General features: G+C 54.8%; 8 protein-coding genes across 8 annotated transcripts; 3 read left to right on the forward strand and 5 right to left on the reverse strand.

Moving 5' to 3' along the window:
• Positions 1–236: 236 nt before the first annotated feature.
• Positions 237–2,205, reverse strand: AYL99_03266 (hypothetical protein; the record flags this gene model as incomplete). Its single annotated transcript, XM_018834782.1, has 3 exons — positions 237–530; positions 591–1,243; positions 1,296–2,205. 3 exons carry the CDS (start codon positions 2,203–2,205, stop codon positions 237–239), a joined length of 1,857 nt encoding a protein of 618 aa, XP_018694432.1.
• Positions 2,206–3,665: 1,460 nt separating this feature from the next.
• Positions 3,666–4,204, reverse strand: AYL99_03267 (hypothetical protein; the record flags this gene model as incomplete). The annotated part of the gene is made up of 2 exons (XM_018834783.1): positions 3,666–3,768; positions 3,894–4,204. The coding sequence occupies 2 exons, from the start codon at positions 4,202–4,204 to the stop codon at positions 3,666–3,668; spliced, it is 414 nt and encodes a 137-aa protein (XP_018694433.1).
• Positions 4,205–5,360: 1,156 nt separating this feature from the next.
• AYL99_03268 (hypothetical protein) lies at positions 5,361–6,416 on the reverse strand (the record flags this gene model as incomplete). Its single annotated transcript, XM_018834784.1, has 1 exon — positions 5,361–6,416. One exon carries the CDS (start codon positions 6,414–6,416, stop codon positions 5,361–5,363), a length of 1,056 nt encoding a protein of 351 aa, XP_018694434.1.
• A 1,088-nt stretch (positions 6,417–7,504) lies between these two features.
• AYL99_03269 (hypothetical protein) lies at positions 7,505–9,291 on the reverse strand (the record flags this gene model as incomplete). The annotated part of the gene is made up of 2 exons (XM_018834785.1): positions 7,505–7,821; positions 7,881–9,291. 2 exons carry the CDS (start codon positions 9,289–9,291, stop codon positions 7,505–7,507), a joined length of 1,728 nt encoding a protein of 575 aa, XP_018694435.1.
• Positions 9,292–11,249: 1,958 nt separating this feature from the next.
• On the forward strand, positions 11,250–12,989 carry AYL99_03270 (hypothetical protein; the record flags this gene model as incomplete). The annotated part of the gene is made up of 1 exon (XM_018834786.1): positions 11,250–12,989. One exon carries the CDS (start codon positions 11,250–11,252, stop codon positions 12,987–12,989), a length of 1,740 nt encoding a protein of 579 aa, XP_018694436.1.
• A 766-nt stretch (positions 12,990–13,755) lies between these two features.
• On the reverse strand, positions 13,756–16,597 carry AYL99_03271 (hypothetical protein; the record flags this gene model as incomplete). The annotated part of the gene is made up of 4 exons (XM_018834787.1): positions 13,756–14,006; positions 14,061–16,292; positions 16,341–16,509; positions 16,562–16,597. 4 exons carry the CDS (start codon positions 16,595–16,597, stop codon positions 13,756–13,758), a joined length of 2,688 nt encoding a protein of 895 aa, XP_018694437.1.
• Positions 16,598–19,913: 3,316 nt separating this feature from the next.
• AYL99_03272 (hypothetical protein) lies at positions 19,914–20,471 on the forward strand (the record flags this gene model as incomplete). The annotated part of the gene is made up of 1 exon (XM_018834788.1): positions 19,914–20,471. The coding sequence occupies one exon, from the start codon at positions 19,914–19,916 to the stop codon at positions 20,469–20,471; it is 558 nt and encodes a 185-aa protein (XP_018694438.1).
• Positions 20,472–21,492: 1,021 nt separating this feature from the next.
• On the forward strand, positions 21,493–26,329 carry AYL99_03273 (hypothetical protein; the record flags this gene model as incomplete). The annotated part of the gene is made up of 2 exons (XM_018834789.1): positions 21,493–26,041; positions 26,112–26,329. The coding sequence occupies 2 exons, from the start codon at positions 21,493–21,495 to the stop codon at positions 26,327–26,329; spliced, it is 4,767 nt and encodes a 1,588-aa protein (XP_018694439.1).
• Between the last annotated feature and the right edge of the window lie 751 nt (positions 26,330–27,080).

Below are 27,080 nucleotides of genomic sequence, written 5' to 3' on the forward strand. Positions count from 1 at the left end.
GGAGCAATGAGTCAAGTCGTTCAAAGCATGCATGTATGATTAGTCTATGTTGAATCCTGCTCTGGTATGTCTATGAAGACAGGATGACCGTTACCCCAACGCCATCGCTTGCTTGCCGGCTCGAAACAAAATCAACCACCCACTATTGTTACACGTCAAATCGCTTTGAGACGACCAAATCCATTGCTAGAGTGCTTCGTGTCCTCATGCCATCGTGAAAATTGCTCAAAGTCCTTTTACTTCGCGGCAAACCGAGATCTGGCTCTCAGGCTCGCGCCGAATTTCCACAAGACGAAGATGCCGATGATGCCGCCGACAGTCAAACCCGCCAGCAAGCTGACACCACTCCCAACGCCCAAGTTGTGGAACAGGGGGCGAGAGAAGTGAATCGCACCGGCGGCGATCGACGAACGGGCAAAGTCGTTGCCGGCGAAAAGCGACGCCGCGTATTGCGGGTACGTCAATGGGATGTAGATGAAGATACACTGGAACAGGATGAAGATCCCGACAGTGAATACCACGACGCCGAGCTGTAGAAGAAATATGTCAGTCATTGTCCGAAATAAGGGGCTTAAAAGACTCGAACTTACTGTGGGCACGATCCAGTGGATCTTGGGAGAGCTATTGCCGGTCCACGCAAACCAGAACAGGCCAATGGGCAACAGCAGACTGGCCGGCAGGGCGGGAATGAGACGTCTCTCAGGCTCTCCAAGACCTCTGGTGCGGATCTCCGGCTCAAACACAAAGTGCAGGTAGGAGACGTAGATGGCAATCGCAATGCTGACGCCGACCGAGATGGAGAGGAAAATCAGACCGATCTCGCCGCCATTCATGCCATAGCCTTGGGTGGCCTTGCCCGGGTTTCCCGTCGCGTACACGAGAGGGAAGACCTCGAAGAACGAGTAGAAGATGCTGTACATCAAGGCCGTGTAGAGGCTGGTGAAGAGGACGGCTGGGTCGAGGATGTTAATCTGGGCCGGCCGCCACAGGTTGCCAATCACGACTTCGTTGACGGTCAATTTCTCTTGGTCGATCTCGGACTGGGACTTGAGACTGTTATTGCCAGTCAATTTCCGCAGGCGAGCGGCGCGGCGGAGCAGGATGTTGGAGGATGAAGTCTCGGGCAGCAGGAACAAGAGAGAGACGTAGACGGGAGCGGCGAGCCACACGATCTCCCAGAGAGACCAGTGCCAGTTTTCGGCGGGCACCGAGAAGCCGGAGATGATCGGACCCAGGGCAGGACCTGTCGATGGTTAGCAAGATCTCTTGTGTCGTCTATTCCGCTTGGGACTTACCAGCTGTGGCAAACGCAGCCCATCCGGTGAGAAAGTAAGGGAGCTTCAGCAGCGAGAAGATGTCGCCAATGGAGGCACCGCCAGTGGCCAAACACGGGCTGCCGAAGAATCCCTGCAAGAAACGCAGCACGACGAGCGCCGGGAAACTGTTGACGACGGCGGTGGGGATGGAAATGATGACGAAGATTCCCAGGGTGATCATATACGGCGGATTGCGGCCAATGATGGGGATCTCAGAGAGAGGGCTGAAGATCAGAGGGCCGATACCGTATCCCAGAACGTACATCGACAGGCCGAGCGCCGCGACGTTCGGCGAGACACCCATCTTTTCAACGATGAATGGCTCCGACGGCGTGAAGATGGCCGACCCCATATAGACCGCCAGCGTGTACAGGTAGATTTGCAGGACGACGATGGTCTTCTTGGCCCGGGACCAGTTCTGGGGATTCTCCGGGTCGTCGGTGGCATACCAGTCAACCAGGATGGTGCCATCGGAAGTGACTTGCGGTGCGATGGGTCGACTGGCTTGATTCTTCAGTGTCTCTTGTCGCGTGGCGTTGGAATAGGCCTGTTCGAGGTCGGCGCGGGTGTTGACCTGGCTCAACTCGGGGCGAGTCATGATCTTGGACAGCGTCCGGTCTGACAGAGCCATCGACTCGCCATCTGCGGCTGTCCTGGCTGCGGTGAGACTGCGAGAGTCGTCCAAATCCTCGTCGGCCTTCTTCTCGACATCGTCAGGCAGTGGGAGTATGGGCTGTGGCGGGTGTGTCACCCCGAGCTTGTGGAATTGGTAGGATTCAGGCAGCACGAAGTCGGGTCTCTCCTCTGGATATTGAAAGTACTTGTTCCTCGTCACGAAACGGATCACTTGGCCCACAGGGGCATCCCGCAAAAGGGCAGACATTGACATGGTGGGGACTGCTTCAGGGTGGGAAGTTGTGGAAAGAGGAGCAAGAGGAATGGCGACAAGGGACTGTGAGTCGCAAGTGAAAGGAAGCCTTTCTTGTAGGAGACACGAAGAGGGTGATGATGGACCAGACGAGAGGGAGACATGATGGGTTTGTATATTATACTCGTAAGGCCTTACGCTTGAGTTCCCCCTACCTCCATCTATTACCTACCGTACCCGTGTCCCAATGCGGCAAAAACAAGAATGTCACAGTGCAGTGGGATCACGGTATCTCCCAAGCCACGCCCCGGCCAGATCCTGAATAATCAATGAGGTAACGGGAAGAAGAGGGAAAGCGTGAAACGGAGACTCGGGTGTAAGCTAGAAGCTTCTCCTTGGCCACCCAGGGCTGAAGGTCCAGTACGCAGCTAGTACCGTCGTAAACCCCGGCGTGCCATGTCGTGTTCATGCGTGAAAGCCAGGTGGACGCGGGATTTTGCGCCAGAGCAGGCCCAGCGTTGGATTGGAAATCCGCAGCAATTCGACCGAAGATGGGGGACGAACAAAGGCTAGTAGACTCCACCAGCACTCTAATAACGTACGGTAGTAACAGCACGTACAGCACGCAAGGAACATAATGCAAGGGAGCGCAGGCGACTGGCTGACAAGCGGGAGTTAGACGGATATCGAACGGCCGGCGTAAGAGAAGCGACGGAGAAAGAAAAAGATGAAAGAAAAAAAGGGAAAAGCAAAAACGCCGGCCAAGACCGTGTTTTCTGCCATGACGACAGCCAAGCCTCTTTGTCAGCAGCCACACTGCGGTGAAAGTTGTCAACCAGCGTGTGAGTTCGTTCTCCTACGTGCCATACCTACTTTTCATGTCACCTTCTCGCCCATGTGCTTCAGTAATCGTCGAGATGTTCGTCTCCTCAATGGCCTTGCGACAGACACACACAACACACCCAACAGTCTAGCGGCCGGCCATGCGAGTGACTCATCTGCATGGCCAAGATCACCACAAACATAACCACCAAGACCCGTGCTCCTCTTACCACGCTACGGACACGAGTACATAGCATGCCATGCAGACAGACAGACAGGGTTCAAGAGATGGCTATCTTTTATACCTGGCATAAACTCTGACAAACAGCACAAGTTGCTGCTTCTCTGCTACATTACTGAGTCAACGTGCATCCTGCGCTCCGCTGAGAGGGGCCGCCGTGGTACTCTTACAGGGCGTTGAAAATAGATTGGCCGGCACACATAAATCTCATGGGAGTGCTAGCACATAGAGGCTATCTAACGCCCGACACCCAAGAACAGAAACCCAATCTATCGACGGCAACCGCCCCGACTCGTGGTTTTCCCCATGTCGGTGCATTTCCATCATCAATAACGTTTATTCATTCCCCTGGTCGACCATCCGTAACACCATGCCTCTCGTCCTCCCCCTTCCGAAGAAGATACAAAAAAAGGGTGATCTAATGTTGAACCCCGTCCTGACTCTGACCCTGTGCCTGCACCTTCGCTTTGAGATTTTCCTGAGCCAGCGTCTTTGCGAACAACATCTGCGGCTTCATGCTCCTGTTCACTCGCCATGTCACTGTTAGCCAAGCTGGTGCCTGCCAACCATTCCCAGCTCTGGAAAGACCAGACTATACAGAGGGCAGGGTGAAATGAAGCAAAGGGGGGAAGGGAATAGAACGCACAAGATTCGCCGCTCCTTGATCTCACTCAATTTCTTGGTCGCGGGACTGCGGATCGCATCCGAGGGCGAGATATACGTCTGGTTGGCGGTGTTCGGGTTCTGGTTTCGGTTCCGACCCTGCACGTATCCCACTCTTCCTCGCTGCTGCTGCTGTTGCTGTTGCGCCAACGACGGCATCTCGAACCGGGGCATGACTCGGCCCGCGTCTGCCAGAGCGAGCTTGCCAGGCGACTTTGACTTGGTGGGCGATGTCGGGTTGGGAGAGCGCTCGGCGAGAGGGCCGGCCGCTGCTGCTGTTTTGGTGGGAGACATGGAGATGATCGGATTGATTGTTTGATGGGCGGTTTCGTGCTCGTGCTCGTCCGAGTAAATGGTTGTGGCAGTCAGTTTGGTGACCCGACTTAGGTAGGTAGGCAGGCACACTAGGTCGGGAGCTTGCGTCTCTCCGTTCTCGTATGCAGCCGGTGTGTGTCTGGTCGTCGAATGGTCAATCAATTGATTGGTCTGGCGGTCCAAACATGTATCTATCGACGCAGTATTTGGTTGTTGGTACTTACGAGTCACACAATAATAATAGTAGGAAAGAATTCGGGCGTCGCTGCAGCGTTTGTTTCACATGACGTCAACAAACTTGGAGACGGTTGTTGGTTGGCAGGGCAACAACACCACTGCAAGTAAATATCATTTGAGCTTTCCCTCCCTCCGACTGACTGACTCGTCTAAGTAACCCGGTACAGTACGCGGTGAATACTATTACTGCATGGACACTCACCTCGCTGTGGTACTTACTGCATACAACCAACAGCATTCCATGTTTTGGTTTGTCCTGTAATAACTCACAGACCAGGACGTTGCCGGCTTGATCTTTTTCTTTTCGCCCAGACTGAACATGGGGTGGTAGAGTATGTATGTACTGGGTATGGTATCTACATTACACGGAAGTCATGCCAGACGCACTCGCCGGTAAGTAGGTAGGTAGATAGACCCAACACCAGATATCAACTGTCCAAAACAAGAATCCCCATCATCACGCGCCAAACGACCACGTGAGAATAGGCCCCGTCCCAGTGCTTTCGGCCATTTTAAGAACCCCGTTTTCCAATTTTCTTTTCGGAATTCCAATCAATGAATGCCCCCCTTGTTGATGCTTCTTCTATCCCAGGAATGACAGCCGGAATGAATAGATCATGTATGTGTTTTCGAGAAACTCTTTGACTCTTTCTTCTTATGTCTTATGTCGTGCTCAAACACATTCCGACTAGCGGTCATATTTCTTCGACACCGGATGGATGAGAGTAGGTGCGTGGCTCTATCCTTGTCAAGTAAAGTCAAGTCTGGCTCTCTGCGCTGCAAGTTCGGTGTCGGGTTCGCGTGAAATGTTTCAAAGATCATCTCCACCAGCTCCAGCAGATCGTTTGTTGGTAGAGTCCGGATCACCGTCGGCTTCAAGTTCTCTTTTCCAACTGCTCTAATCCACCACGGCAGAGTCGGATTCATCGTCCTCGTCTTTCTGGTACATGAAGAACTGCACAAAGATGGCCATGTCCAGCAACAGCGTGCCTAAGCTGCCGGCGATCCAGCTCGCATTGACGGCAATGTACCGCAGATAAATGGACCTCGCCTCCCCCGGCCGACAGTGGCCCGGCTGCTGGCAGACGGGCGAGTACGCAAAGATGGACATGTCGTAGGTCAAATTGCCGATGCACGCAAAGAGAAAAAACAGTAACGACACCCCCTCGGTGCTCTTCCGCTTGTAGTTGAGCAGGAGCTGCGGCACGCGCGAGCCCAGGTAGAGCACGGCGCACAGGTACCCGAAGATCTGGCCCAGCACGTCAAACTCTAGCGGCGGTGGCGGCTCGTCCGGCTGTTGGGGCTGGTGGTGGTGGTGGCGGTGCTGCTTCTGTGCGCCGATCCACCACCCAAACACCCCGGCGGCACAGACGAGGAGGATCGCAAACGTGTTGAGCACCGCCGCCTGCCACACGGTGGTCGGGCGCATGTTCCGCACCGCGGGCGGGTCGGTGGGCTTGGGCGGATCGAGCAGCGGCGTCACGGGCGACAGGTGGGCGCCTTCCAGCGACAGGTGGTGTCGGAGGTGCGAGATGGACGACGACCGCTCATGCTCGTCGCGCGACGGCGGCTGGGTCACCGAGCCGCTGTGCAGCAAGGGGCGCGTCTCGGCGTCGCCGTTCTGCAGATGCGCGGGCTTCACGTAGTCGGTCAAGGTGAAGCCGCGGTAGTAGAAGCACTGGCCCAGCAGCACGATGTCGGCCAGGGTGTAGTAGATGGCCAGGATGATCATGGTGGGCAGCACGCCCTGCAGCACGGCACCGAGGATGTTGAAGACATCGCCGGCCAGCCACACCACGATGAAGACGATCGACAGGCCCTCGGCCGACCCGCGCCGGAAGTTCTCGATGATCTGGGGCGAGAAGACCACGACCCAGCAGGCGATGGAGATGGAGCCGCAGATGCCGGAGAGAGCTTCGATGTCGAGCGTGATGCCCTGTTGCGGCGGGAACATGGTGAAAAATGTGGCGATATTGGAGAATGAACCGACACCGACACCACCACCACCGAACCGGAACCCCACGAGGTTATGATTATTGTTCTTCTTCTTTTGTTTCCTCTCTCGTCAGAATCAGTTGTGCAAAGCCACGATGAAACCGGGAGTCTGGGATAGAGACAAAAGGGAGACAGGCGAGGGTGAGCTGGAGTTGGAGAGGGACGGAGAAGAGCACCAAAAGATGGCTATGTCAAATGTAGCTTATGACGACAGGACGGAGATTTTGTGGAGGGAAAAGGAGGAGAAAAGAGGAAGAAGCAGAAGCAGAAGCAGAAGCAGAAGAAAAAGAAGAAGAGGAGAAGACGACAAAATCTCTGCTCGCCTTTTGCCGAAACGTTAAGTTAAGCAAGTTGGCGGTTGACTTGTGTGTAATAATAATATAAATAACAAGAACTTGAACAAGAACAAGGAACACAAGGGAGAAGAAATCTGGGGTAATTGACAGATGCTAAAACTCGGACTGGGGAATTATTAGCTGTCTTTGTCCGCATCTCGATGAGAGTCTTGATTAGGATCTAGACTGCACTGGGTAACCCTTCGCGTGTGGCCCTTATGCAGGTACATATCTTTTGTGTATCTCCCACTACTGTAGGTACCGAGTCCGGCCACTGTACCGAGTACGGGGTAGATAAGCTGCATACTACCGGGTACAATGACTCTGCCTTCTATCCTCTATACAAAAGACGGACAGAAATACGAGGTACCCATAGAAAGAGAAAGAGAGAGAATAAATGACTTCATTACCCCTATCTCATCCTCCTCCTCCTCCTGTCCTTGACGCCGTCCATCTACATACAGTACTTCCCAAGCGGCCGTGGACACACTCACACACACACACATATGTGCACAGTCAATCATCATCAACACCGAAACACTTTTCCGCCCATGGTGGTGAAATATCAGGATCATGCCCCCTCTCTGAGGTGTTCCCTCCCTGCCTTGTCCCATATGCACATAGCATAAATAGCGAGCGTCAATGAATGCGCCTGCACAAGCCGCCATCCTGCCATCCAGAATAGTCATAACATACGAGGAGCCCTGAATCATTACTTCCTTTTGCCGCCGCACCCAAATAATGCCATGAACCCGCCCCCTCCACCATTAGCAGCAGCAGCACCACTACCTCCGGCGGTTTCTGGGTTGCCCTTTTCTCCATCGGGTGCAGGATCGGCCTCCTTGTCGCCCAGTTCAATACTGCTGAGGTCCTTGGTGTTCTCGAGCCACTGCAGGTCCTGTTGCGTGTTGATGCCCAGGCCGGCCTCGATGCTGGTCCCCGGCTTCGCGAGCCACTCCTTCAGCTCCCGGGTCGTCGACTCGCGGGCTTTGTTGGCCTGCATGTTGCTCCACGTGGTGAACAGGTGATCTGTACCAAGTCAGTCCCGTGCAACCTTCAGCGAAACGATGCAACGTGTTCCATCTTACCATATTCTGCAACCACTTTCCGCAACTCTCGCAGAATCCGGGTCTTTTGCAGCATTTTCTCCGACGCACTGCCTGGCGAGTTCGAGTTTTCCAGCTTCAGAAGCTCTTTCTCCAGCTGCGAGATCTCGTCTTGCAAGCACAGCAGCAGTCTCACGTGCACGGCATCAAACCGTCGGCATATGATCGTGTTCTTCTCGGTCATAAACGAGGCCATCTCGGCATGTTCAAATGGCCGAAAAGGAGAGGCACCGGTCGGCACCGGTTCGTCGATGGGGCCCTGTAAGATCCGCTGCGAATTGCCTTCGCGTGTCGACGGCCGTCGCATCTGTGCTCCCGGTGGTAGTTGGGGGAGTGGTGTTGTGGGGGCCGGCGTCGGGAGCTGTGAATCGTAGATGGTGGATCTCGGGGTGGTGGCACGCGAGTCAGTCGATTTCTTGGACTTGTTGCGCACGGATGGCGGTCTGGGTATGATCTCGGCGTCGTCCGAGCTCGAGTTACGCTGTGACCGTAACGAGACGTTGGACGGGTGTGAATGGAGCGCTCGTTGTCGCCGTTCGGACGCTGTCGACTTCATCGGTTGAAGCTTTTGGGAGCCCTCGGGCTGTCGGGACGCTTCCGTGGGCGGCAGTCTCGGCGATGGTAGTGGTTGGGGTAAAGGAGTTGTTGCAGGTACGGTTGGTCTCAGCTGGGGCGATTCCTGAGGAGTCTGAGGTAGGCTGGGAACGAATGACCGGCTTGGGGTGGGAGTGGCCACGGACGTCACATGTTTTCGATTGTACTTGGACGTTGGCGGGAGGACGGTGCTCTTCTTCGTCATTGTCGAGACCATGGACGACCGAGAAGATGGGTTTATCATTGACTCTCCCAACGGTTCTGGGGGTGGCCCTGGGTGGACCAATTCTTGGTCCTCCATCACACTTGCCGTTTCGTGCTCTTCGCTGTGGGGTGAGCCACCCGCGTCTCCAGCACCCTCTGTATGCACCGAGATCTTCTCTTCACTTGAAGCTGCCGTGGTGGACGTGGGCTGCCGATTATGCCCCCGCGTGCCATCCTGAGACGCTTGAATGGGACCTCCGATGCTGGGCAGTGGTTCAATGCTGTCCTGGGGGCTCTGTGACCTTGAATCCGAATCCGACGTGACGCTCTCGGGGGCCAGGGAGCTCTTGGAATAACTATGAGCGATGGCTGGGCGCGGTTTGGGAGAGTTGACCTGGGATGGAAAGAGGGAGAAGGAGGCGGACGGCGGCGGGTAGGTCGATACCTCTTTCTCGGTCGGGGACAAGGGCGGCTTGTAGGCAGCGCTGTCCAGCACAGGAATCCAATTGGGGTCGTGAATGTCGACCGGAGTCGAGGTATTGTAGTAGGAGCGCCGTCCCGTGGGCAGCTCGACCGGTGCCACCGCAGCAGCCATGGTGTGAAGATCCCTTCCCTATCTCTGGTCCCTCCTCAGTGCCGAGCAACAGGCAGACAGCAGACCCAGAAGCAGAAACCCCCGACAATTCTGTAGCAGAGCACGACGTTGGCTACGCATCTGACACTTTTTCGACAAGTGGTGACGCGAAGAGAAGAGGGTGAACTGCTCGTCTGGACCGGTACCGGTAAGATGTGGAAGTTTCGCGGTTAGCGAGCGAGGAACTTGTTCCCACGACGGGATCTGGGGGCAGCATCACTGGGCTGACTCGCTCATGAACGCCATTCTTGAGCGTGCACAGTGGCACTGAGCATTCCGACCAAGAGGTAGACAAACTGGACCCTGCCACATTGGCTCCGGGACTAGCATCAGCCCATGACGCCGGGCTCAAGCCACAGGGGGGCCGAACCCAGGGCTAGTCAACGGGGCGATCAGAGAGCAGCCAGACTCGGCGTGCGAGATGAGCGTTGAGCAGGCCGTGACTGGAAAGGGATGGTGTAGCCTCATCCAGCCTGGTGAAGCACTCGGGTGGCTTTTAGGTGGAAGATTAAAAAGAGGAAGCACAAACAGCGACGCTCCCCTTGGTCGTACTCCACCAGGCTGAACAGCGTCCAATGCCCGTGCCAGTTATCCGTCTCTGAATCCTCTTGCCGGTCATCCGTAGGGGAGCCGTGCTTATACTAGACCTTATTCAGCCCACGCGGCATGGGAAGGGCCTGAAGAAAAATAAATAAAATAAAATCCATGCCGCAGATCCCAAATAAGGGACCAAGCGATATGATTGTTTGTGCTGACGAGGCGCGAGGGGATTGTAAACAAGAAATTTGCCTGCTGTTGTCATGATTAGTCGTAGTCGGGTCTCATCAACAGTATGAGCTGCCCGTGTCGGTGCTGTAGTCGGTAGCATTGACGAACGTAAAGGGCCACAGCCCAGAGCCACAGGATTGTACTGTATGAGGACTCGTATATCAAGCACCCGGCACGGGCGACCGTTAAAATCCGGATCCGGATGACAGGGAACAGCAACGGTGATCAACAACGCCTCGAGGGGGAGTGTCTCTACATACATCCCGTGTCCCACAATATTGCAATATTGCAACATTGGCGCGTCTCCTTCCAATTCCCCTGGTCCCGCATCGGGCAAAACGGCGTTGGGGGCGAGGGGGGGCTGTAAGTTATATCAGCCTCACTAGCTTACGAGCAGCTAGTGGGAGAGGGTGAAAGGGAGAGTAAGGCACAGCTCAAGACTGTACGAGAGTCACAAGAAGAACAAGGTAACGACAACAAGGGATGTTCTGGAAAAGCAAGTACCCCATATTGATGGCCAGCTAAGTATGTACAGTAAGTGCCGAGTACATAGGCATCCAGAGAGATAAGCCTGTCCGAGTTTACCTAATCCCCTCCCCCTGTCAATAGCAATCAATTACAACCACTGCGTGCGAACAATGCATCAAACAAACCACAGACTCGATCGACTAGGTATACTGATATTGACCAGAAGAGGCATACCGACAAGCCCATTCTGTCCTCTCACCTCTCCGGTCCCTTTTCGTCCGAATTGCCCCTTGCCTCCTCCTGTCCCATCTGCCCACGCCGCTACCACCAATCAATCCGCTACGAAGCCGAGCCGACTAATCGGAACACAGGCAGGGTGGCACGGTGGGTGCAATAATGGAGGACAAGAAGAGGAGGACGGGTTGTGGCTCGCCTCACGCCTGACAGACTACCACCATCTCGATGTCCCAAACTTTTTGCTGCGCTACGCCATGACTGCGAGAGAAACAACACAGGGAGGTTTCTGCCTGCCACGCATTGTTTCCTCAGGCCTTGACCGTGGTGGCTCGTGCCATTGTGCAGCAAACACGCAGGCGAGATGAGCAGCACCATGACCCGGGCATGCACCATCACCACCACCACCACCACCACCACCATCACCACACACTCCAACAATGCCCGCCATGTCTCCGTCGTCTTGCCGCACAAAGTCCAAGACGGGCTGCCGGACCTGCAAAGTCCGCAAGATCAAATGTGACGAGCTGATGCCCGAGTGCAGGCGCTGTACGTCGACGGGACGAAAATGCGACGGCTACGGCATTTGGGGAGGAGGTGATGGTTGGAGTATCAACAAATACCACCCTCAACGCCATCGGTCCCAATCCTCCTCCTTGTCCTCGAGGGGTGCTCTCGCAGAATATCGTGCTAACCCCACCCGCGCCTCCCCCAGGACCTTCTGCGTCTATCCTGCCAGCGCCCTGGACGCGGATGAAAAGGCTCATCTAGAGTGGTTCTGGTGTCGCACCTCCAGGAAGATCCAGGGCGCTTTTTTCTCCGACGCTGCCACCACCGTCTTGCTGCAGGCGAGTGCGTCCGATTTGGCTGTCACCCATGCCATGCTGGCTCTGTGTTCGGTCCACAAGCGTGCCGATATGTCCATCCTCGTCAAGCACGAGGAGAGTTTCGCCTTGGTCCAGTACAACAAGGCCATCAAATACCTGCAGCCCAAGCTCATGGCCCACGACCGCACGTCGCTCCGCCTCTGTCTCCTCGCGTGCGTCGCCTTCATCCACCTGGAGTTCTTCCGCTGCCATTACCAGATGGCCCGGAGCCATCTGGAGCACGGACTGAGAATGCTGGACTGCCTCCGAGCTCTCTCCAATGCAGCCAGTAGTGGTGAGGGTCTTGACGGCAAGCAGAGCCGCCACTTTGTCGACGTGTGGATCGTACGGAATCTCCGCAGTCTGTACCTGCAGTCGACACTGTTCGGACAGCAACCGCACCGTCCCTGGGCCGTAGTCGACCACTTGCAGCGAATCTCCGCTGTCGGCACCTTCTCCTCGGCGCACCACGCGCGGGAGTACCTGGAGAATCTGCTGCTCCGGATCTGCCGCATGACCGACACGCCCTCGAGGCCATCCCCGACGCAGACCGATGGCAGAGCATGTCCAACCCCTTCTAGTCGGCCGAGGGACATAGACTGGGACCTCCAGTCGTGGAAGGCGGTGTTTGACCAGACGTGGGCCACGTCGCGCTCCACCATCAACGGGCTCGAGGCGTTTGCGTACCGGCTACTGCTTGTTTACCACACCATGGCTGAGATCATGGTCGACACGATGTGCGGGACGGCGGAGTCGCGGTTCGACCGGCACACGGCGCGCTTCGTGTCCATGCTCGAGCAGATCCTGGGCCTCCGCGACACGGCGTCGAGGAGCCAAGTACGCCAGCGGTTCTTTGGGTCCGAACATGGGCTGTCGCACTCGATCGCCGACATGGGCCTGATGGCGCCGCTGTTCTACGTCGCCGTCAAATGCCGCGTGCGCTGCCTCCGGCTCCAGGCCATCCGACTGATTGCCGAAATCCCGCGCAAGGAGGGCATCTGGGACGCCACCCTCGTCGCCCGGATCGCAGCGCAGGTCGTGGCCGTGGAAGAAGCTAACGTGTGCAGTAGCAGCAGCCCCGATGTATCCGTGTTCGACCATGACCTCCTCCCCCTCCCCGATGCTCATCTCTCGGAGCCATTCCAAATCCTCCCAATCAGCCAGCTGCCGCTTCCCTCGGCGTCACGGCGTGTGGAGGCCATTCAGGTCCTGCTCCCAGATGGTCCGTGGGACCCCGTCATCTTGAAATGCAGCTATCAGGACCACGCCCCGTGTGACACGTACCTCATTGATTGGCATGGGAGACTGGGACCTGAGATCTGAGACAAGACCCGACCGGAGATGAGGATGTGTTTGACAGCCAGGATGAGTTCTTGTGCAACTAGAAAACGAACAGGGCATTGCGAGTACAAGAACGAACCCAAATCCTCATAATAATATCCAAATTTCATTTCGTGCTCGTCCTTTGCTACCTAGTTAGGTCCACGATGGTGTCCAGACCCAAGATCCGACCTAGCATCCAAAGCAAGTGTCCAAAACCATTCCGCGTTCCCTTGTATGAGACCCGACTCAGACAACCCGGTTCATGATGCTTCGTGGCCAAAAACAATACAGACACCATCTGCTTCCCTCAGAAAGTAAAACCATATATACCTATGCCGCCTCACCCCTCTTTGCCTTTGCTTGTTCTAAAGTCTGAGGGGTATCCAACATTCATTGTCGTCACATGTCATTTCATGAAAACTGTTCCAAGCGTTGCCGAGTTTAGATCGCCCGGCTAAAAATATGTTCTCCATCGTCCTGAACCTTTCCCAAACTCCCTACTTGAATAAACCCGTGTAGAACCACAATAAACGTCTCTGGATATCGTGACAATTCTATATCCAACGCGCCACACTTGGACGTCCTGTGCATCGGATGGACAGCCTTTCCAAGATTCCTCGTGTGGACGCGAGGAAATGAAGGCCAAAGATGACATGAAGAATTTCAAAACGACTCGTACGAGACCTTTCTAGGAACAAGTCGCTGGTTGGAAGGTCTAAGGACCGTAGATGGTTAGCCCGGAGGTAGACGGGATAACCAGTGGCCGTTATTTCGTGTCCGATGGTTGTGAAGGAGGTGTCTCGCCATCAACGGTGCTGCTCGCGTTCGTGCTAGGGAGCGTCGAGCTGCGGCTACTGGCTGTCGAAGTGGTGGACGGACCATTGCCTCCAAACAGGAGCTTCTCAATGGCCGTCACCTGCTTGCCGTAGCTGGTACGTCGAAGAACAGGATAGCTCTGCTCCATATCCGCTCTCAACGCGAGAAGATCAGACCCTTGCAGCTGGCCAAACACCTTTTCTACAACCAAATCAGTACAAGCTCAAGATGGGTTCGTGGCATCTCATGACTTACGCAAGACATAGTTGCCGTATTGATCCCTCATCAACCCAAGAACTGGAGTGATACCCTGCTCATTCGGTGCCGTCAAACCACGAAGAATCTGTGCACGTTGATCTTCATCTGCACAATCAATGCTCTTTTCCACAATATTGCTGGCAAATTTATGCTTGGAGAATGCCAGGAGTTGTTGAAGGACGATATTGACAACCTGGCGCCGATCCTGAGGCTCGCCGTTCTGAATGATGTGCTGCACAACATAATTGCCATATGAGTCGCTGATGAGGGGAAGAATGTGTTCCAGAAGCTCGTCCAGAATGACCCGTTTGGCCTGTGGTTGACAATGTTCCAGCATTCGTTGAACCACACGGCACCCATACTGGTGCGTAGACATCTTCGCCATTTGACCTCTGTGCGCGTCGACAATAAACTGAATATGTTCACCTGGTATACGCTCGATGGCCTTCTGCACAACATGGTTGCCATTCTGATCTTTGACAACCTTCAGGATTTGCAAATTAGGTCCGTCCAATTCTTTCACCAAACTGGCCTGCTGGTCGGTCAAGACGTGTTCAAAAGCCTTCTGCACCACACGACATCCATACATCTGCATCGACAAGTGCAGGACGTGGCCCTTCATTTGGTGTGCCAGGATCTTCTTCTGCGTCTGATTGCCATGTTCAAACATTTTCTGAATAACATAGTTCCCAAACACGTCCGTCATGAGTTGCAGTAAGTTTGGTTGGATCTCCTTGAAGATTTGCTCTTTCTCGTCACTGTTAGCCGTCTCCAGCTTCTGCTGAATGAAACGTGAGCCATGCTGATCACCGCTGAATTCGACCACGTAGTTGTAGATATCTTTGAGCTCAAAACGTCGGTTGGTCTTACTGTTCATACGAAACTCCTCGAGCAACGGGCTTCTCACAATCTGACTTTGTTCGGGCTCGCGAATCGGCATTCGAGGGCCAGAAGGGAAGTTAGTAATGCCGGAATGCCCATGCCCAACATAAGGATGGGCCAGCGGATTCATTCGCATTGGTTGCACTGGCATTTGGGCATCATACTGATATCCATTGCCCACTGCTGGCTGAAGCGATGCTAGTGCATACATGGCCGGATCATAGCTATAAATGTCAACATTGGTGAACTTGCGGTCGTACAAGAAGGGATCGTGATGTGAGGTGCGACTAGAAACACCACTTCCCGGAGTGCTGCGGATCGACTGAGGGCCTGTCGGAGGTGTGCCGGTGGTTGAGTAGTAAGGACTGTTGAGATTGCTTCGGTAGTCATTTTGAAGTGAGGGGAGGTTGCCACGCCCACTATATTGAAAACCACCATAATGTGGAGCCACCTGGGGATCCATCCGTGAGCCAACATCTGGGACATGTGCGATTGGCGGTTGAAAATTACTCTCCATCGCACTGAAGGGAGCGTTTGACTGTGAAGAGGATCGTGCCGGGACTGGATGGATGTCGCGCTGGTATTGAGGCGGGATTTTTCGGGAAGAGGCAATCTGAGCAGTGGCCTGATCAAAATTCAACAACTCCAGAGCTCTCAAGGCCTCGTCGTACTTCTGTTTTGAGGATGGATGATATGGTTCGACCTGATCCGCATTCAACAGCCGGCCGTCCGGCTTCCCATATGTCGGCGAGACAGGATTGTAGCGCGAGAGATTCCCAACTGACATTCCGTTCATTTCTCTCGTCGCCTCATAGCTGTCTTGCAGAGGCAACAGTTCGGTGGCTCCGCTCACAGCAGGAATACTGTGTAGAGATTGATCCTGTCCATCCTCGAACTCCTGGAGCGAAGCAAAAATACCATTCGGCTTGAAGGCGTTTGAGTTGTAGACCTGCATTTGAGGATCGACCTGGCTGCGGCCAAAAGTAGAGGCTCGCGTGGGAGAAGGGAAGACACGAGGGCCTGTTGTGATGGCGCGCCGCAGGTGTGGTCCATCGAATGAAGTCTCTTCCACATCAGGAGCACTCCCGGCAAACAGGCTTGATTCCTGCAGACCGCCGTTGTTGCCGCTGGCAGCGAAATCCAACATCTGATTCTGTCTCTGTTTAGTCGGCGACAGAGGTTGGCCTCTTCGCCTGGACGGAAAGCCGACAGTGGATGAGCCTGGGGCCCAGGACATCTTCGACTGAGAGGCATTTTCATTGTTGGGATCGATGGATGACAGTAACGACGACGTGGCGGGCATGGATGGCCCATAACTTGAGACAGAGCCTTGACGGATCGGGGATGCTAGTGAACAGTCAGTGGATATGTCAGCCTCGACTCGCTCCAACTTACGTCTTATCGATTCGCTGTCCCCACGGGCATCCAGAAAAGACTTGCTGGTGCCCCATATCCGACTGGAAGCATTCCAAGCACTCTTTCCCAAGTCATACTCGGCACCGTGCCCAAGAGGTTGTTTGGAGGACGGCATCCGTTCAAATGCTGCGATCCGGCCGTTTCTCGTCTGATATGCACTAATCAGCCCCCATTTCCGACGGATGCCCAACAACACTTACCATGTCTAACGTTGCTCCGGCCTCCATCATGGTCATTTTGCGGTCCAAAGTGTGAACAAAGCGGCAGCCGGTCGATCGACAGAGTGTGCGTAGCCCTGTGAAATGTGCAGGATACCTGTCGGTCGGGGAAGGGTTCTTGAGGATGTGGACTGGACGTCCCTGGACGGGCAAGAAAAGGGAAAAGAGAAGTAGTTTATCGACTATCGACGACAGCAGAGTCAGTTGGGGTTTGTGCGTACAGTAAATATGGCCCTCGCGGGACAAGAGAGGGGTGGGATGTGTACCAATATTTGTGAATATGCAGGGCGAGGATGTACACCAACCCGCGGAAATTATAATATACCCCGTTGTAGATACAAGGAGGAGAAGGGAAGGAGGCAGAGAAATTAAAGAAGGAGGAGAGGTGATCGGTAGGAAGCAAGGTTTGGCAGAGTCATGTACCCCTTCGTTGGCCAGCAAAGCAATGGTACAATTCTCCCAGCAGGCAGCCGCAGGGCAAATGAGAAATCAAGGCCTGAGCCTGATGGCGCCGTAGACGGGTAGCCACAGGAGACGGGCGAGGGAATATCTGCCAGCAGACATGCGCCTCGACCACGGCGGGCGCGCATGGAGCAAGGGATGGGAAAAATATGACGGGACGAGGGGTGGAAGTTGTGGAATGCTGCGTCGCCGGGTTTGTGCAAGGTGAGTCGCAAATTCAGGTGGGGTGGCGGGCGCAGGTGAGGGAGGAGGAGGAATGGGCTGAGATATTCGGATGCGGGTTGGGGTGAGAGCAAGGGCAAACAGAATGCGATGGAGCAAAAGAGGGCCTGCTAACAAGGAAGGGATAAGGATAGGCTGCAAGAAACGAAGTGGAAGAAAAAGATCAAGGTGCAGCACAACGGGTTACACGAAAAGAACTGGCAAACAGGTACCAGTCAAGGGCAAGATGATGTATCAGAAAAGTTGAGCGGATGATGGAACAAAGACTTTCCAGCGGGTGACGGTCGCCAGAGTTAGGCCTAGCCGTTTGAATGATGCGCAGGGCAAGCATGGCAAAGCATCGTCGCAGGGGAGATAGGCGGCACCACCCCAGATCGACAGAAGGGCTAGGCACCTACTAGGCTAGGACCCGTTCAGAATCGGGGCATCCCTAAGCCCAACAGAGCCGTTCTCCAAGTTCCAGAGGCCACTGGAGTGGGCCTGTGCCGTTTGGCGTCTTCGGGTGGCTTACCTTGCTGATGGCCAATGGGTTCTTTGTCTGGGCCTTCTAGGTGCCCATGGGCCATGGCCCCAATGGTTGTTGGCAAACCACCACCAGCAGATCGGGGACCGCAACGAATGACCTTGAGGGCTGCTACTTCCAGCACTCTTCGGAATGAGACCCCAAGGAGTTTAGGCCGTCGTTCGACATGTTCAAGAAACCCAAAGGTCCAGGAAATGCAAGGGGGAGCACAGGAACTCGCAGCCCGAAAGAGTTTGCTGCAAATGTCTCGCGCCCTTTCTGGATGTTCTGGTGGTGTCACCGCACAACTGTGTGCGTGCGTCTCACTGCTTTGGGTCGTTCCACAAAATTCTTCTCTCAACAACTCCCATCCCATGTGGGAAGCATCATCTACCGGGTTCCGCTGAACGCTCTGGGTGAGTCAGGTCCAGATGCAGTGGTCAAGGAGCTTCAGTCACCGAGCTGTAGCCTGATGAGCTGACTCAGAGATGACGCGGGGACAACCAGACCAGCCTGTATCCGTATTTTCTGTCTCTGTTGTCCGATTTATTTTGGTTGGCTCCTTTCAGGGCTGGTGCACTGGACTTGCTATGTGCGGGGGATTTTTGCCTTGCTCTGGAAAGACACAAACCGGCGAAAGATGGTGACGTGGCAAGAAAGCGGCAGTCCCTGCTTGAACAGTGGCATGGCACTCTGGCAGCTTACAATAGCTATTGGTATGTGCAGCAGTGGGTGGCAGGTGAAGCTAACTAGGGTTGTTGTGTCATGCATACCAGATGAATGAGCCGCCTGGAAACATGACTGCCAGCGGGTGTAGCAGCTGGAAATACCCCCTTTGACTCAACGACGCGCTCTAGGAACTGCCACTACGAACAAGTCGGTATGGGTTTGTGCATTCTGCCTCAGCTCTCCTAACTTATCCTCCGTCTGCTTTGTAAGACAAGAGTGCCCGTAACGCGGGCAAGGGGTAGTGTGCTCTGGAAGAGCAACTGGGACATCTGCCGAGCTTGAAAGATCTCGCTGTAAGAGCAATCAATCCCGGAAGCGGGCGGCAGGGAAGTCGGTTTATATACTCGTGGACTCGTGGGATTGTCGCTCGGTGGTTGAAGACGAGAGGAGCGAAGGATGGATAATTTCACGTCTGGAAATGAAACCAAGTGGCAACGAGTGTGATTTGTTTGTTGATGGATTGCCATTTCCAAAGCCTACTTACGCAGTGTACAAAGCCTAGCCACTGAGCCGGGTCGTAGCTCTAAGCTCCGTGCGCCGACTTGTGGAGGCCCTTACGTGGCTCCCTAGGCCCTCGTCCCCGGCCCTATTGGCACAGTCAAGGCGCCCAGCGAGATTGGGGCTGATGATTGGCAGCATCGATCCACCGCAAAGTGAGCAGCGATCATCGGCGTTCCGAGCCCCGGCCAGGTTGTGGAGGCAGGCGGCCGTTTGGGTGGCACTGTGGCTTGCAATCGCCCTGCACAAGCCCCTGCAAATGGCTTCGGCGGTTGTGGGCGGGTCTCTAAGACTGTCTTTGACTCGCTGCCACAGGTAACAACCCGGCAAATTGAGTGTCAGGCTTGATCTCGGGCAGTGGACCTTGCTGCTCCATCGACATCAATATTACCATCTGCTAGTCCTTCGTCTACCATCAACAACTCTTCTCGAATTCTTGCTGCACAACCAAATCCTCTTCCTCTTCCTCTTCTCTTTCTTGCGCTCTGCTTTGTGCTTGTTGGCAGCATCCAGCTTCACTCTTTTGCTGGATTCTTGCCGTCCGTTCTTTCCCAGTCTACCCGCTAGCTCAGAGTCTTGGAGATAAGGTTGCTTCCGCCTGGTGCCAAAAAGGCCGTGCCCGCGTTGACGTGCTGCTCGGACTTCCTGCAGACTCTGCATTGGCTTTCGGACTCTTATCAGTGCCTTTCTACACCTACGCAGTACGGCCTGACAAAGGACGATTGATCTGAGACCTTCAGTCCGGCTCTCTTAAAGAAGCCCACGACCAGTCCGCGGCCCCCAAATCCATCCCGCATTCCTATCGCTGTGCCAGCCCCCGACCTCCGACTGGCCCTCGCCTCAGCCTCATACCTTGATCTATATTCGTCTGCGTCCTCGACGGACGCCTCAAGAGCCTACGACGACTGCAGAGCTGTGGTCATGGGCTCCTTAAGATACACATATCTTCAACGTCGCGATGATTCCGACTTCACGGACGGCGGACCACCATACTCAATGAATCAGCTACTGTTTATCTTCTTCACCCTCGTGCTCATGGCTTCGCTGTGCTCCCTGGCCCTCTTCTTGCTTCGTCGGCGACGATTAGCCAGAGACCGAGCCGCACTATTACCGACTCACCACCAGGCATCGCATCACCGCTCTCCGTCAGTCAGCCATTTCGGTCGCCAGGACAAGAACGAGTCGATTTTTGTGTACGATGAAAAGATGAACCTGATCCACAACTCCTCAAGTCCTCCGTCCGCGGCAGTGCCGGAGATTCACATCACCTTTCCCGATGAAGAGGGCAAAACTGGCCTGCAGAAAGGGCGTGTCGTCGTGGTCCATGTCACCGATTCAGGAAGTGTCGGCATGGCACCGCTCCACCAAGAGAATCTACCGCCTTATCAGAAAGAAGACGGCGAGCGGTTTCAATCCCTCGACCTCAACCGAATAGGTGGGCTCAGGGAAAAGGAACCGTTGAGCCTGAGGTTCTCTTGAGCCGACTCATCCCCATCCTTCCATCACGTCCTCCTGAATGGGCCTACTACCCCAAACCGGCAGAGGAGCCACCACTGCTCCATGTACTCAATACTGCGGCGACACAGTCTATAATATCTGATACCGCGGCGATAATTGTGTGGGGACCATCAAAGAGATGGTCATCACACCGCTCCGACGATTGTACAGAACGCTAATATTGGAGGCGAACCTTGTTCATAGAAACCCTGGAAGGGGAATTTGTACATATTGTATAGTCCACACGCCTCCATGCGGCGTGACGGGCCCCCGTGCCTGAATTCAATATGAGATGTTGAGATGTCGCAACTTTGAGCATTGCTCGGTCCCAAACGAATCCTCAGAGAAGTCGAGACGTGCTCACATGCAGCTAAATGGTAGCTTACTTCTGATCGGTGTGATTTGTGCCATTTTGTACTTGAAGAAGCTCGAATGCACGACCTGCAGCAGCCGAGCTCCACCAGCAAACAAGTTCAACTCGGCACCGGCACATTGAGATTCAGCTCCAGGGAAAAACAACTGTATCCCTCACTGACCCAGTTTATCACCAAGACCGTCATCATCATCACCACCATCATCATTGTCCACCTACACTATCCTTACCCTCATTATTGTTTGTTTGGTCTGGATGGCTTCCACGTGTCACGGCCTGGACGAGAACAGGTTTTTGTGAAGCTCCACTTGGGTGTCTTCCAGCCGGAAAACGCGTCAACAGCGTCTGGCCAATCACCGTAGTGGTGGCACCTCACCTTGGACCGAGTCCGCATTTTCAGTGTTGACAACCCGACAAAAACACCTGGGCTCGCCTTCGTCACCGCGAGGACCCCTCTGTCTCTGATTGTGAATCAAGCTGTCGTTGCATTGTCCCCTCGTTCACACGACCAGATCGTCCAACTATTTTCCTCCTAGTGTCTGGACGTGACTGCAGTCCACTGCCCAAATGCCCTCCTCATAGCCGACACCCGCGTTGCCATTGTCTCACCCCGTTTCACCTTTGCTCCCCATGGCCTCTGCGGTAGTAGTGCCCGGCGAGGATTCTCTCAACTATGGCCTACGCCCACCAATGGATGATTCGGCAGATCCCTTCGTCGACGATGGCGATTCAAGGCAGTCGTTCCACGCCCACCGCTACTCCAGCTTGGTCGACCCTGAGTCCATCGCGATGGGCGCAAGCATGTCCCCGTCCCAGGTCAAACGGAGCCTCATAGCGCACCTTGCTGAAACCGAGCGACGCTTGCATGACGCGCAAAAGCTGGGCGAGTCTCTCTTGTTGCAGCAGTCAGAGCTCAATGACAAACTGCGCGAAGTGGAAGAACAACAAGGCGAGGCAGAGATTACGCCGGAGTTGCGCCAAAGACTGGCTGATCTCGAAAAGGAGCACAATGACGTGGGGAAGGAGATTGCGAGGGCACTACTGGGTCCCAAGTCCAGAGCTGTCAGTGCAGAAGAGAAGCCCGGCATGGAGCAGGCCATGTACTCGAGCCAGGCAACGGCGTCTCCGTCGAAAGTGATGGCCCCGAGCCGGCGTCAGCGCAACCAAGCGAGCAATCGAGGCGATGATCTGCAGTTCGCGGCCGATATCAGTACCTCTCTCCTCGCCCAGGTCCGACAATTACAAAGTGCCGTGGCGGAACGAGATGAGCTCTTGAAAGAGGTCAAATCCGAACGTGACCGCCTAGAGAATGAAGCGGCGCTTTTCTCGCAGCGTCTGCGAGCCCTGGACGAGAGCGAACAGAAGTATAAGGACGAGAACTGGAATCTCGAGACCCAAACCCATGAGTTGCTGGCAGCGGCCCGTGAAGCGGCCGACCGCGAAAAAAGGCTCACCGCGAGTTTGGCCGCCCTCACCGCCGAGAAGACACGGATGCAAAGTGAGATGGACGAAGTGAGAGCCGCCCATGAGAAGTTAGCCACTGATCACGCCACTGCCAAAAAGGCTCATGATTCCGAGCTGCACACCCTCAAGCGCACAATAGATTTAGGCGACAGCGAGAGATCATCGTTACAGCACAAGGTTGAGGAGTTGACGGCACAGAACCAGGAGCTCGCGCGAGCTGTTGCTGCTCGCCTACGCAGCGCTCAACCGGACGTCCTTCCTGCGGATCAAGAGCACGAAGAAGACCTGAGAGACCTCGAATCCCTGGATCATTCGCCACCCCCGTCCCCTACTAAAGCTACCCCAAGGCCTGGAGCTTTGGAATCGGAAACATTACGTAGTTCTTTGCATCATGCCCATCGGATGATTCAAAACCTCAAGAACAACATCCACCGTGAAAAGACTGAAAAGATTGAGCTCAGGCGTATGCTTCAAGATGCCCGAGATGAGCTTGAGCAACGACGCGGAGACGGTTCCTTGGGAAGTGCCAGCAAACGCCAAAAGACCAAATCTGACACTTTTAAGAAACCACTACGGCCTGATATGCTGGGTGGCAGTCGAAGGGCTCGAACTGACGTGGAACTCGAAGACGACGACTGGGAAGATCATGCCGTCGAGACGCCGAGTCGCGGAGTTAATCAGAAATACTTGGTCGTGCCGTCTGTCGGTGAAGGCATCACTGATACAAGCGACGCGTACCAGACTGCGAATGAGACGGAAGGCAACTTTGAAACAGCAGACGAGAGGCATGCGACTGAGAGCGAGGACTTCCAAACCGGGGTGGAAAGTCTGGCAGGCGACAGCACAGACGACCTTACTGAGACTGAAGATACAGCCTCGCATAGTCAACGGGCGGGTCCTTCTCGTCGCCCAAGATCCAGTCTGGCATTCAAACTTGCCGGAGATCGTCAATCATTCGTCAGCACTGCTTCGACCTCCGCTGGAGAAGAGGAAGATGCGCTCAAAACGCCTGTGGTGACACAAACGCACAAATTCCGACTCCGAAATGGACGGCAATCCTTTGCTCGCCAATCTAGAGTACCAACCGACAGCACACCTACCAATTTGTACTCGGACACACTATCTCAAGACTCCCCAGCCACGGTCACCAGTGATCGTAGCCCACCAGCTGCTGAGCAGAGTCTGTTCGCAGAGTTGGGCGGTCTTGAGGAGACGGCCAGTTTTGGAACCCCCGGGAGAGCCAGTCTAGCTTCTGTCGCCTCGACGCCTGGTGTTCCCGCTTACACGCCAAGTAGACAGCTTACGCAGCAAGAGACACCAAAGAGCGCTTTCAAGGATGCTATGGTCGATGCTGGCACGATGACTGATCCATGGCAACCAGAACGGGATCGAACAGTTCAGGGCGACCACGCAGAAGAGCTTCCTGAGGAAGCACCTTCCCCCTCGAACGAAAGGGCGCAGTCACCTTTACCTTCTGATTTCCCGTTGCCTCCGACAGTGCCAGCGTCGCCAATCAAGCATATCGATCACAGCACGCAGTACACTCCGCAGAGAGGATTACAAGAAAGTCCAATTCGGAACACTGCATTCATCACGCCCCCTAAAACCGTCTGGGATGAAGCGCAGAGTCCGGAAGTAATTCAATCTGAGGTTGATGCTGCAACCCAGCCACGGACACCCACAAGGTTTGAATATTCAGGCCTGGTAATGCATGACACCACCCCGGTCTCCCCAGACACCCCTCTTCAAAATGTGCCGCCGCCAGCTGAGCCGTTCACTTTCTCTGCTATTCAGTCCCAAACGACCGAACCTGTCCAAACTCCTGTGAAACCGATGTTTAATGGGGTCTCGGCCTCGCCACAAGCTGATGATCTTCCCGATCGTCCACGAACAGCGGAACGAGTGGTCGGGACAGGGCTTCTTGCATCTGCTGCGGCCGCTTTGGGCTTTGCCAAATCCAAGGATACGCGAGTTCCCACAATTGCAGAAGATGAGACGAATGAGCCCGAAAGGACGAGTGAAGAGCCCATTTCCGGGGATGATGCTCCTTTGAAAGATGTGTCTGGCAACAGGGGTCAACCTCAGGGGATATTGGGCTCAGCAATGAGAAAATGGGTACATGAAGACCAGCCGCCACTCACCTCCAACTATGACCGTGGCTCTCAGACGCTGCTCACTTCTGAAGAGATTGACGAGGCTCTACGCCCGAAGACTGCAGTCCCCATCACACTTCCACCAGGTGGCGAGGCAGCACAGAACATCATCAGCCCTCTCAGCCCGTTGACGCCAACGGAAGGGACTCTGACGGGTGATGCGAACGCGCCACTCCTGATGAAGCCAGCCCCAGAATTCACTGCCACGGCACCATTCCCAGTACCATCTCCCGTCAAGCGGCCTTCAAGCGCGTCAAGCCAGCGAGTATCCAGCGCAGCATCACATCCACCTCTCCCAGCTGATCACAAGGAAGCAATCGCCAAGGCTAGCAGCCGGGTAGCATCGCCCACCAAGGAGCTCGGCGGTTCAACCCAGACATCAACGGTTATGGGCCCTCCAGCTTTTCCGGCTTCAGCAATGCGTCGGCCACGCACTCCAGGAGAGTCTATGCGGTCTCCAACACGCGACAGCAATCAACCGCGGACGTCCAATGTCAGCCGTACTCAGCGCGGAACTATCACCTCCCGCCGGTCCTCTGTTTCCTCGTTCGCCTCCGAAATCGATGAACGCTTCAATATGCATCAGACAGGACAAGTCTCTGCTCACAGTTTTAGCACCGATCCAAGAATCATTCAAGCTATAACACAGACCATGATCGGTGAGTTCCTGTGGAAATACACGCGCAAAGCCGGGCGGTCTGAAATGTCTGAGACCCGCCATCGTCGGTATTTCTGGGTGCATCCTTACACCAAAACTCTGTACTGGTCGGATCAGGATCCCCAAACAGCTGGCAGGAGTGAGTTGAAGGCAAAGAGTGTGCAAATAGAAAGCGTCGAGGTCGTCGCTGACGACAATCCCATGCCCCCAGGCCTTCATCGGAAGAGCCTCGAGGTGGTTACCCCCGGCAGACGCGTCAGATTTACGGCGAGCACCGGCCAGAGACATGAGACCTGGTTCAATGCACTCAATTACCTGCTGCTCCGCGGTGAGGAGAACAACCAGTATACAGCTGGTGGCAATGAGATTACTCGCGATGACCTGGAAGAGTTCAACGTGCATGCCGCTGGTTATGGAGCAAGTTTGATTCCAAACACCAGTCGAATGAGCCTCTCGAGCTACAACTCCCGTACAACGCGAGGCTCCCACCGCAATTCAGCCGCCCACCGCCAACAGCTTCCGCCCGGTGCGGTCACCGGCAGCAGCACGACGCGTGTCCCTCAAGATTCCACGGCGAGCCGCACCGCTCCAAACTCGACGGTGCGGCGAAGTCGCGCCGAGCAGTCTCAAGAAGACAAAGATCGGACAGTTCGCGCTAGCAGCGTAAGTCGCTTTTCGCGTATGATCGGATCAGTGACTGGGCGGACGCCTAGAGTGAGCGAGGTGACTGTCCACACTCCAACGCGCGCCAGCGGCACCCGGAGCGAAGGAGGAAGCATCTACGATGCCAGCGTCGTCAGCGATGGGCGGAAGGATTCTGCCGAGGAATTGAGGAGGGAAATGCTGAGGCAAGAGGAAGCTGTGTGGAATGCAGGGCTGGAGAATGTGAGGGCTTGTTGCGATGGTACGTCTCTTTGTGTCTCATCTTCGATTCCCCTTTTCTGGAAATACATTACTGACAATGATCATTGCAGGCAAACACGATGTTTCAACCCTGAGTCACAGCCACCGCCATGCCTCGTCAATCAGCCACGGGCACAGGAATCTCGGCTTGAGCATGAGTCTTCGAGGCTCGGTTAGGAGACGAGATCAGTCCAGCACTCCAGGTCCTTCTGCCTCTACACCCACGGCGTCGGGATTGACTGCAACGACCCCCACGAGACATCAAGCCGCGGCTGCCACAGCGTCATAGAGTGGCGTTGAGAGCGTTCGTCGGCGATGGCGACAAATCGAGAACCTATAAGCGACGGCATGGGGGCGCCTTTCCCTTCGTTGCATCTTTCATTCTCACTTGAACATTTTCCTCTTACAACTAAAAAAAACCGAGAAGTCAACTGTCCTTCTTATCTGGATGTATCAGGCGCCTGTCTATCACTTTTTCTCTCCTATGTCTACAATCTCTTGTTTGTTTGTGTGGTGATTAGCATAGCAATGCGTGCACGGACGGACGGTGACGAATTTGATGTGGTGGAGAGAGAGAGGGAGAGCAAAGCAGCTCGTACAGAGTCCGAGCGGGAGTGTTGAGTTTGGCAGGGGGAAGGGGATTCATTCTCCTGGCTTGAGGCTGGCAGGGCATCGGGGCAAAGGAGGTACACACGTCTTGTTCCTTCATTCTTGTTTCTTTCCTTTGCTGGTGCTCTTCTGCTCTTGTTGGTGATGGTGGCGGTGGTGATAGAGTCTTGAAAATACGGTCGCAGTTCATGGTCCTCGGGCACGGGCACGGTCAATAGTCATGGTCATGGTCATGGTCAATGGTGTCAGTCATGGTTGGGCAGGTACTGGTTGATTGAGAATAATGAACCGCGATGTGAAATGAGTCCTAAGTCCCATGCCCCTTCTGTCTTGTTTCGTTCATTTCCCTGGCTTGCCTCGTTCCGAATCTATCTATTCATTCCAAAGGGTGCCATGCCAGACATGGGCCCAGGACATGCATAGCTGATTGA

This window comes from Fonsecaea erecta, assembly GCF_001651985.1.
Source record: "Fonsecaea erecta strain CBS 125763 chromosome Unknown Scaff3, whole genome shotgun sequence".
NCBI lineage: Eukaryota > Fungi > Ascomycota > Eurotiomycetes > Chaetothyriales > Herpotrichiellaceae > Fonsecaea > Fonsecaea erecta.